Below are 12,180 nucleotides of genomic sequence, written 5' to 3'. Positions count from 1 at the left end.
CTTATATAGGGTGAAGAACTTGGGGAAGAAGGCAGTTTCCTTGTGCAATTAAAATCCCTTTACTGCGCAACTTCGGATTCTCGGACGGGGGTCCCATGATTTGCACTAAAACTGGGACGGGGTCCGAGCTTTAAATCTTCAGAATTTTGATATTTTCACTTTTGGCCCATATTTTCTCCAAAATTGCAGTTTTGACCCCATACTTTTCCAATTCTTCAATTTGTACCTAAAATACAATAAATCAACTTTTTAAGCACCAATTATCTTTAAAACACACCAAAAGCTCAAATAAAAAGGTACGATAAAGTGTAAAAATATACACTTAACATTCACACACATGACATTCATTCTAAATAATAAATAATAAATATTATACCCTGTATATTTGACCAATTAATATCTAGCACACCCACTATACATATAGGTAGGGTTGGGATTGAATTGGTTTTGACCCAACAACCTATTCGATTATATTTTCAATCGTATAATAAATTTTTAATTAATTTATTGGATCGAGTCGAAATTTTTAACCAACTCATATATAATGGATCGGGTAATGGTTTCTAATATAGTCAAAAGTCATTTGACCGATAATTATCGGAGAACCATAAATATTAATAAAATTTTCGTAAAAAAAAATATAAAATAAAGGGTGTGGTATTTTCTAAGTGGTTATCGAAATTATCAAAAATAGTTAAAATTTTAAATTGAATATAAAAAATCAACAATGAAAAAAGGTTTACATAAATCTTCCACCACAATTTGCGAATATGCATGTTTTGAATTAATTTGAATTTTCGAATTGTACTTTTTGTCTAATTGTTGTTAACTATTCGTTTAGTGGCATTATGTAGAATGTGCATACTTTTTTAATCCAAAATTTGATTTTATTTTTAAGTGAAATAAGTGTCGGGTACACCCATTAATCAATAAATTTCGAAACCAAATATTCGGTTGTCAACAATCAACTGTCCCACAAATATCGGGTGGCAATAGTTTTTAAGTTTGAGCAAAATTAGTTTGTCGAACAATTTGATTTTTAGATCGATCCAAGTCTCAGCCATAGGTGTGATCTTATGTTTGGTAAAACTAGGGGTGGCAATTTCTCAACTTGGACCGGATCCGATCCGGATCCATGTGGATCGGATTCAAAAGAAACCGGATCCAGTATCAACTTACATGAATGGATTTAATGTGGATCGAGTTTAGACCGATCCGGATTGGATCCACATGGATTCATTGCATTTTTAATTCAACTTATGAGGTTGAATATCTCAACTTATGTGGTTTAATATCTCAAGTTTCACAATTACACATGTTCAGACACACACTCTTCACACACATACACATACACACGCACACACACACACACACACACTTTTTTACACACACGCACACACACTTACATGCACATACACACTTTTTACATACTTTTACATACACTCACATATACACACACATTTTTCACAAAATAAAATAATTACAGAGCACATGTTTATATATATATATATATATATATATATATATATATATATATATATATATATATATATATATATATATATATATACACACACACCGTTTTACACACACACACTCGCATACACAAACAGTTTCTACACACACACATTGTTTTACACACACATACACACACAATTTCTACACACACACAAACTGTTTTACACACACACAGACACTCACATACACACACTGTTTCTACACACAGTCACATACATTGTGTATGTTAGAGAATATTATATTATAATAACTCTTGTAATATTAGGATTCTAGTATGATTGAGTTACCTAGATTAGTTATGATTTAGTTACCTAGTCAAACTCTATTACCTTGCAATATTTCTCTATATATATTCCATGTAATCAACCCATAACACAATGGGGGTTTCTTTTATATTACGTATTATTATTTCTCTCTTTCTATTCTTCCTATATGGTATCAGAGCACCAGGTTTAGGTTTTTTAACCTAGCCGCCTTTCTTCTCCATGGCGGTGAAAACCTAGCTGCCTTTCTTCTCCATGGCGGTGACCACCCAATATTCTCCCTCCCCCCGGTGGTGGTACTCTAATATTTTTTCTTTTTTTTCTATCTTTTCCATGAACACCACTCGAATCTTCTCCCTCCCCCGGTGGTGCATCTTCTCTATCTTTTTCATCTTCTTCGTCTCTTTTTCTATCTTTTCTATGAACACCACCCAAATTTTCTCCCTCCCCCGGTGGTTTTCTATCTTTTTTTCTTCTTCTTCCTCTTCTCTTAGCCGCCTTTCTTCTCTATGGCGGTGACCACCCATATTTCTCCCTCCCCCGGTGGTTCTCTATCTTTTTCTTCTTCTTCGTCTCTTTTTCTATCTTTTCTATGAACACCACCCAAATTTTCTCCCTCCCCCGGTGGTTTTCTATCTTTTTTCTTCTTATTCTTCTTCTTTCTCCATGGCCTAAAATCTAGCAGCCGCTTCTATTCTTCCTCCTCTTTTCTTCTCCATAGTCTACAACCTAGCCGCCGCCTCTTCTTATTCTCAATGGCCGGCGACCACCAAACCAATTCTCTCGGTGGTGGTACTCTTCTTCTTTTCACTTATATATTTCTTCGACATCCTCTTCTTCTTAGTCGATTAATCTCTTTTCTATCTCTTGGATCTCTATCCTTCTTCTAATTATTCTTCTTCTTCCCCATCTCATATCTTCTCTCTCTCGATTCAAAAAAAAAAAAAAAAAAAAAAAACAAAAAAAAAAAAATCTCTCCATGTTATTATTATTATTATTTTCTTTCTATTAATTTGGCAGGTATTTTTATCAAAGATTTCACTACTGCTGGATTTTGCGGGTTTTTTGTTTTTTTTATCCAGTCGTCATGTTTGGAGTATATTCGTTCCGACTGCGGGAGCGTGCTAGCAAGTGATTGTCCAGTCTTCACGTTCGTCACGTTTCGACTGCGGGGGCGTGTTAGAGAATATTATATTATAATAACTCTTGTAATATTAGGATTCTAGTATGATTGAGTTACCTAGATTAGTTAGGATTTAGTTACCTAGTCAAACTCTATTACCTTGCAATATTTCTCTATATATATTCCATGTAATCAACCCATAACACAATGGGGGTTTCTTTTATATTACGTATTATTATTTCTCTCTTTCTATTCTTCCTATAGTGTATGATACACACACACACACAAACACACACACACACACACACACACACACACACACACACTTTCTACACACACACTGTTTTACACACACACACACTCACATACACACACAGTTTCTACACACACACTCTGTTTTACACACACACACATACACACTGGCATACACACACAGTTTCTAAACACACACACACTGTTTTACACACACACACACATCACACTCACTGACATACACTCATAGTTTTTATTAATATACTCATTGATAATTTTTTATCAATTAAACTTTTAATTAAAATAATATTTGACTTTTTTTTTGTTTGAGAAAATTATTTTGGTATTTAATTGGGTTTTGGTTGGATCCAATCAGACCCACTTTATTTTGTGGTTAAACTTTCAATGGATCTAAAGTGGATTCACATGGATCCTGTTTTAAAAAAAAAAATTCAACTTGATTCGATCGTTTCAACTAGACTTAATCTAAATTGGATTCTTATGGACTGAACCGGATCTAATCAGATTCATAGAACCGAATCCAAATTGCCACCCCTAGGTAAACCATTATTGCATGTTTGGTACATTTTAATAACTTAATTGTGGACAAATTCTTACACAAATTAGTATAGCTTGCCTGAACGATACTGTAGTATCTAGCTCAGGTTCGGTAGATTCTTTATGGAACTTAATTTGATTCTCTAATTGAAATTCGAACTTCATTTTTATTTATTCCTATGAATACTATAATTTAAAGAGCACAATAACTTTGCATATTCTAGATAATGAGTTACTAAAATCTTTATTTTATTATTTGACAACGAGTTGCTACCTTTATTATGTTATCACTAAATCTACTTATATGTTATTAATAAATGTTATTCTATGTACATTAAGGCCACGTTTAGTTGGAGAGATTTTTCATGAATAACTAAATAGTTGGATTTTGTTTGATATTTGGTATTATCAATAACTTGCTGGGTCGACCCGCAAATATTATGTTATCATGGTTTATCTTCCCTTTTAAGCATGTTTGGACCTTCCAATATCTAATACAATAATTGAATTTCATTAGATTATTTAGTCTTATCTTAACTAATCTTATCTTGACAACCAAACGAGGCTATTAGTTTTCTTAATACGTGTATATCAGCTTAAAACGGCAAATAAAATGGGATGAGGGATTAAATTATAATTGCCCTTCAATTTTTTGTGCCGTTTTATAAATCGCCGTTTACCTCTTATCGATTTAATTTTACATTTCTTTAACTGCCTTAAAAATAACGAAACTTTTGAGATTCCAATGAGTATTAACACATTTAGGATTCCGAATATCTCTCTACAACGGATAACACATTTAGGCCCCGTATGGTTTTCAAGATTAACTAAATAGTTGGACTTAATTTGATGTTTGGTACCCTCAGGCCTCAATAAATTGTCGAGTAGACTCGCCAAAATTATATAATCATGGAATCTTGCCTTCTAATGAGTTTTTTTGTTGGACGTTTCAAGCTTCAATAAATAATTGAGTCTCATTAGATTATTTAATCTTATCTTGGTTAATCTTATCTTGCCAACCGGGGCATTACAATATATAAAATATTCATTTAAATATATATATATATATATATATATATATATATATATATATATATATATATATATATATATATATATATATATATATATATTACGGCTTAATCTCATTTTGCACCCTTAAAATATACTATTTTTGCACTGTGCACCCTCAAAACACAATAAATCATTCATAATGCACCATGAATTTGAATAAATAAAGGATAATTCATTTTTTATTGGTTTTTTTTTCCTGGATGCAAATTAACAAATTAAATTGTTATTTTCTTCAACCTCGAAAAAATAAAAATCACACCGGATAATTGAAAAGAAAATATTTTCTTACAAAATAAAATTAAATAAACTTGTATCACTAAATTATTCGATTGATAAATCTTTTATTATAATTGGTGGAAATATTAGGTAGAAATATTTGGAAGAAAATATAATTTTCAAATAACTTAATAACGAAATAGCTGTAGGACTTTTTTTCATAAAATATTTTTTTATGATAAAAAATATATTTTCTTAATACCACTAAAAATATTAAATTAGTTTTAAAAATTCATGCAGGTTACAATGCATGATATATTGTGTTTCGAGGGTACAAAGTATTATTAATTCATTTCGAGGGTACAAAGTGGAATTAAGCCATATATTTACTCCATATGTGAGATGTAATTTTATCTAATTTGTATGTCATAGGGAAGCTATATATTAATTTTGTCAACTATTTTAATTAAGAAGTACTAGCTAAGTAGCTACTTAATGTCTACGAAAAATCATATCTGAATCAAATATAAATTAATGAAAGTAATCAAAGTATGGATAGTCAACTAAGTTCCGCAAGTGATTAAGTATACACTACAAGAAAATGTAAAATAGGCAACGATTTCTTTGTGGACGAAATTAATTTCGTTGCCAATAATTATATTTTAGCAACGAAATATAGTATTTGTGACTAAAAAAACCTTTTTGTAACAAGAAATTTTTGTTGCCTTTGAATCTCATAGGCAACGAAAACTATTGTTGTGAATAGTATCATATATATTTCGCAACGAATTTAATGTAAGACAACAACTTCATTTGTTGCAAAAGAGTGTTTCTTTTTGCTACGATATAAAATTGTAGTAAATACATATACAACGACAACAAATTTATTTTTTGCCAGTAAGTGATAAAAGACAACGAAATATTTTGTTGTAAATGCTCCAAGTGATTTGGCAACAAAATATAATCGTTTGTAAATGTTACAAGTGATTTGGCAACAAAATATAATCGTTGCCAATTTACAAACCAACTATTTTTTTATTGATTTTAATTTATTGAATATATTATTATTATTATTATTATTATTATTATTATTATTATTATTATTATTATTATTATTATTATTATTATTATTATTATTATTATTATTATTATTATTATTATTATTATTATTATTATATAAAATAAAATATGATAAAAAAAAATCTTATTTATTTATATAACTATATTAAACATTTTTCCTTATCTATTTAGTTTTTATAAATTTATTCTCAGCCAATTTGCAAAATATAATGTTGCCCCATCGGTTTGAAGGGGCTATAACTTCAAATCAACCAGGGTTCAATTCCTACCATTGTCATATTTTCATATATTTAACATTTATCAGCCCGTTGGGCCGGTCGTGAGTTCGACCCAAATATTCATATTCCGAAGTAGCTCGGTGGTCCAATGGATGTGGGGGTCCGGCTTGGCTCGGTGGTCCAATGGATGTGGGTCGGGTTGGCGGATGTGGGTCCGGCTTCGATAAAAATTCAGACCATAGTTTTGCAATGAAATAAATTCGTTGGCAACGAAAATATCGATAAGTGGAACTTGTCACATATTGTTGGTCTAGTATGATTTATATCTCTCGTATAGTTTACAAACTATTATACGAGAGTGTAGATTTACTCGGTGCACCTATGATGATGGTTGATTTGGGTATACCCAGGATAGAGGGTGGACCATACTACATATGATCCATAGTAGAAGCCCACCAAGCGAGTTGGCTCTTGCTGAGGAGCTCGCGCGACGAATTGGGAAGCCCATGAACGAATAAAGCCCAATGAGACTTGTTAAGAACGAGTGATCCAGATCATAGCGGCTGCTCGCAACAAGCCTTGATAAGAGCTTCTTGCCATAAATGAAATTAGGGCTGGGACTTTGGGATCGGGATTCGGGATCCCGTCCCGTCCCGATTAGAATTTTACTATTTGGGATTAAAACTTCGGGAATTCGGAATTACGGGATTCGGGATCGGGATTAGGAACAAATACGGGATCGGGATTCGGGAATTGGTTCAATCCCGATCGGGATATTTTAATCCCGAATTAGGAAAAAAGAAAAAAAAAACTAATAAAAAAACACACACACACATATATTCCAATTAGGTTAGTAACGTGGATTGGTTATATATATATATATATATATATATATATATATATATATATATATATATATAAGTACCATACACGATCAGAACACCTTGTTCCATCTGAGAAGAAGAAAGAATTTGATTATTTATACGAACAAATCTCAATATCGGCTTAAATATTTTACCCTGGTATTCTTTCTTGGAGGTATGTATTTTTCTTATATGTTTGTTTCCTCTAACTTGTTTAGAGGCTAATTTCTGCAATTTTTTCTTCCGACTGTGATTTTTTTGAATAATTAATTGGTGTGATTGCTTTTGTTATTTTACTATTCATCAAAATTAAGTTATTCTATATATATATATATATATATATATATATATATATATATATATATATATTTGTCAAGGAGATGAGAAATACATTATAATATATCGTTTCAACTTATTTTTAAATTTTTCAAATTTCATTTGTTCCAAGTTTTGTGGTAAAAATAAATAGTGCAATAATAATAGTATGTATATAATATATTCAAGTTAGTTTAATGTATAAAATAATACTAATGGAAAAAAAAAAAACAATATTTCTTAGTTTTTAGGCAAAATATGGGATTCCCGATCCCATTCCCGAATTCCCGAAATATTTAGGGATACCGATATTACCGGGATTTAATATTATGGAACAGGATTGGGATTTAAAATTTCTATCCCGAATCCCGAAATCCCGATCCCGAAAATCCCGAATTCCCGAAATCCCGTCCCGAACTCACCCCTAAATGAAATAACCATAGATATGTAAAGAAGATCAAGTAGGATCTTTGATTGATGCTAATTGAATATTCTCTCCTTTGTATGTAAGGTTCATAAAAAATGAGTGAAGCCACGTTTTTAACATCAACAATAAAATGGTCTAACAAAACAAAAAAACATCAACAATAAAAATATTCTTAATACCCTCTTCTAAAAGCGCTCTCTCTCTCTCTCTCTCTCTCTCTCTCTCTCTCTCTCGTATTTACTACATTCCATCAACCGTCTAGCTATCGTCGGACCCAAATCCGACATCCAGTATACCTTTCGACAATATAATGTGAAAGGAGTAGAATTTAATTAGAGTGAGATCTTGAGATTGTCACAAAATCCCTAGTCAAACTACCTTCTTTATCCCATTTGAATTCGGGGCAATAATCAACAACACTCAAAACTTTTTAAACATGTTTTATTGGGAAAAAATATCCCTAGTTCATACCCAAAAAAAAAAACTTAAATAATATAATACAAAAAAAATGTAATAATTATTAATTAACCTACATATTACGATCGAGAGCGAGTGCGCCTGTGAAAGGCTTGATCTTTTTTAATAATGACAATATTGTCCTTGTTTCCATCTTCCCTCAAATTTTCACCATTAATCTTGACCGGCACTTTGCTCTCACTACTACACTTCTTCTTCTGAAGACGGAAAGCACTCTTCAATCCGCTCATTAATCTCCGGCCGAAACTCTTCTCGCCGCCGGAGCTCCCGTCGGAGTATGACTCCTCCGACGAAGACGAAATCTCCGTTCTCCTACCCCGTTCGGCGAGGCTCCTAAAACTCGACGCCGAAATCGAACCCATTTGTCCCCTTTCGATCTTGTTGTAGTTTCTACTAGTCGGCTCGGAGCTGAACCGAAAGCTCGCGGACCGACCCGACCCGGCCCGGTTCTTGACACTCTCCGATTCGTTTAACAGTTGCCTCATTCCGTGGAGCTCTTTCTCTAGGGTTTGGATTCTTGAGTTGGTGGCGGTCATGATGGACTTGAGCTGCGACACCTGGCGGAGGGCGGCGTCGCGCTCGAGTATGGCGCCGAGGGTGACGGGGTCTTTTTTCGAGTGTTCTTGGTGGATGCGGCGGGGGTGGGGGTGGTGGTGGTCGGGGGAGGAGGTGGCGGCGGAGATGATGGAGTGGCGGGTGTTGAGCTGCTGGAGGAACATGGCTTGGACGACGAATCGGAGGGGCATTTTCGGGTTTTGTACGGCGTGCATGAGGAGTCTTGGTGTTAGGATGCTGCAGTCTATGTGGTTGCACATTTGGATTTTCTCATCCTCCGACACCGTTTCGATGTTCTCCTATTTTTTATTTTTTTTTTTATAAGTGAAGAAATGTCAAAATAGTGATGATAATTGATAATACAATAGGGAAAAATACATTTTCGGTCACATTTAGTCCCTCGTGTTTCAAAAATTCAACATTTTTAGTCATTTCAGTCAATTTTTCATTAAAACTAATGGAATCGAGCATATGCTAAACTGAGAGACTAACGGTAAATTGATGAAAATGACAAAAAACGTTAAATTGTTGAAACACGAGGGACCAAATGTGTTTTTTGTGAACATAGGGTACTAAATATGAAATGGGTGCAAACTTGATGGATGAAAATTGTAATTTTTCCATAATAGTTTGGTGTTGCAAATTAAAAAATAGAATTTGGTCCTTATGAATAAAAATTTGAATTATTAATATTAAAAATGTGAATTAATTGTATAAGGTTGTACTTAAATTTGACTAATATTGATAATTAAAATGATTATAAATTATAAATTGTTAAATTTTAATCATTAAATTCAAAAAGTATATATGCATGCATACCTTGAGATAAATGTCAATGATTCTATAAAGAAGATCGTGACAGTCGGTCAAGCGTTGACTAACGGACTCCAGAATAACCTGTAAATCCTCAAACGCCACGCTCTTGAATCCTTCCAAACAGCTCATATCGCCGTCAGATTCCGCCGTCAAAGCTAACGCCTCAACGCATCTACTCACGAGCGCCGCCGCCGTCTCCGCCTCCGGCAGCAGCGGAAAACACGACCGCAGCACGATACACGCGTACTCCTTGTTCACGTAAATTGCCTGACGGAAATACGCCTCCGTTTTCTGCTGCAAGTTCTCTTCTCCCGGCGGTCCGCCGCCGTCCTCCGTCATCCCGAGCAACTCCGCCGCCGTACGGAGCGCAGCGACGTTGAACGGAGTAACGGCGACGTGGCTGCCGTAGCAGAAGTCCGTTACTAAGGAGAATGTTTGGGCCGTTATGTTTAACGGCGGGGAGAGGGTTATTTCGGGGAATTCGGTGAGCTGCCGTTTCAGATAGGTACTCTTTGCAGTTAATGCCCCCTGAGAAACAGTGAAATAGAGTAAATGCACCATCACTTTTCATTTATATCGAAAAACACCCCACATTGGCACATTTATTTAGGGTAACGAACTAACGTATAGAAAAATTAAATACTTGCTGCCATTGCAGGTATTATGTATCAACATCCCTTTTGTGACTTGAAATTTTTATTAATTTTATGGGGAAGAGAAAAATAAAACAGGGCTGAAATTTTGGATTTATCCATTTAAAATGAAATTTAAATCCATTATAATAATCGAAAAACTAGTTTATAATAAAACGAGTACATTAAATTAGGTTTAAAAAAATTGCTACTATGAATTTAAACCTCTTAACCCCAAATTATTCTAAAGATTAAAATTTCATTCAACAAAACACCATACACCAAAAAAAATGATAATATAAACTAATATAATTTAGGATAAAACACGATACACCAAAAAAAAATGATAATATAAACTAATATAATTTAGGATAAATAACAATCAATCCATGTAAGGTCTATTTACGAAAATCATCATTTTTTCTATAATTACATCCAGTCCTTGTTGATTCATTACATTAACACCCTTTTGTAGGGACGTGGATGTAAGAAATTTACAAAGTGCAGGGTCTTTGATGTAATTTAAAAAAAACAGTTTTTTTCGTAATTACATTATACCTCAGGGAGACGATTGTAATATACATATAATTTAAGATATTGGTAGAATTGCAATTCACCAACTTTATGACTCACTAAATATGCTCGAAAATTTTATCGAATTATATGTCACACCGGTAAATTTATCGAATTATATTTAACAATACACATGTATAATCAGTATATTTTATTATAGATATATATGAATTGTGTGTCAATCAAATATCGAAAACTATCACATGTATTACACATGGTGTAGTGTCAATAAAACTTGACTTTTTATAAATTAAAAAAAATTAAAAAATTCCGCCAAAAATAAAATTAAATGTAGAGAAAAACACACACACACACCTTGTGAAGGCGAAAAGAAGAATCCTGAACATGTATCACCACATCTGGATCATGCCTCCTCTCCGATGACCTGATTCCGATCAAATGTATACATATCAGAGATCTACGCGAATAAATATATACACGTGTGTGTGTGTGGGTGTGTGAGTGAGTGTGAGTGTGAGTGTGATTACCACGGTTGCGCCGCCGCGCCGGAAAGTTGGGGGGTGGGAGAAGGGGTGAATTCCGGAGAAGGTATAGTCGACGGAGAAGATGAATACGAATCTTCATTTTCTTCTTCATAAATTGTGCCAACAACCCCCAATTGATTCCACCCACTCATCCCCAATTCTTCCATTTTTTTTCCTTCTCTCTCCTCTCTGTCACTCTCTCTCTCTCTTATAAAAAAAAATGGCAGGATTTGGTTTTTAATTTAGGTAGAAAATCTGAGGGGTATTTGGGGGTTTTTTTGGTGAAGTAATAAATGGGGATGGATTGAAATTGTTTTACCTTGTATGATTTTTATTTCTATTTTAATTTTTAATTTAAATTGGGTGTGTTGGTGCATTAAGTATGGGCATGTGAACAACCATAAATGTTGACCTCCCCCACCACTCTCTCACTCTCTCTCTCTTGTTTCTCTCTCTACTGGAATTTTAAATCCAACCGGAGAGAAGGCTTTCTCAGTTCAGGCGGGAGCAATTTGTGAAGCGCGTGGTTCGAAAACCATTTATTTGATTTGATAGATGCCCACCATTTGTACTACAACGCCTGTTTTTGCTTTGACAGTTTTTTTTTTTGACTTTGTTTGCACCCCCAATTTGTTTCACTAGGTTAAAATTATATTTTTACCGCAATTTTTATTTTTTATTTACTGCGAAGACATATTTTATTTTACTTCACCACCCCACAATTTATTTATAAAA

At 33.6% G+C, this 12,180-nt stretch overlaps 1 protein-coding gene across 2 annotated transcripts; it reads right to left on the bottom strand.

Moving 5' to 3' along the window:
* Window positions 1-8,334: 8,334 nt before the first annotated feature.
* Window positions 8,335-11,931, bottom strand: LOC105966631 (Phototropic-responsive NPH3 family protein). Of its 2 annotated transcripts, none has more exons than XM_012991224.2 (4): window positions 11,449-11,931; window positions 11,276-11,345; window positions 9,759-10,283; window positions 8,335-9,238 (listed from the first exon to the last, which is right to left on the bottom strand). In XM_012991224.2, exons 1-4 carry the CDS (start codon window positions 11,610-11,612, stop codon window positions 8,444-8,446), a joined length of 1,554 nt encoding a protein of 517 aa, XP_012846678.2. In that variant the 5' UTR covers window positions 11,613-11,931; the 3' UTR covers window positions 8,335-8,443. The 2 variants fall into 2 exon arrangements, with proteins under 2 accessions (XP_012846678.2, XP_012846679.2); XM_012991225.2 differs by having other exon boundaries at window positions 11,452-11,696.
* Between the last annotated feature and the right edge of the window lie 249 nt (window positions 11,932-12,180).

This window comes from Erythranthe guttata, chromosome 12 (assembly GCF_056151865.1).
Source record: "Erythranthe guttata isolate IM_541 chromosome 12, IM_541, whole genome shotgun sequence".
Taxonomy (NCBI): domain Eukaryota; kingdom Viridiplantae; phylum Streptophyta; class Magnoliopsida; order Lamiales; family Phrymaceae; genus Erythranthe; species Erythranthe guttata.
Note: the sequence above shows the minus strand (reverse complement) of the source record. Positions and strands in the feature narration are given on the sequence as shown.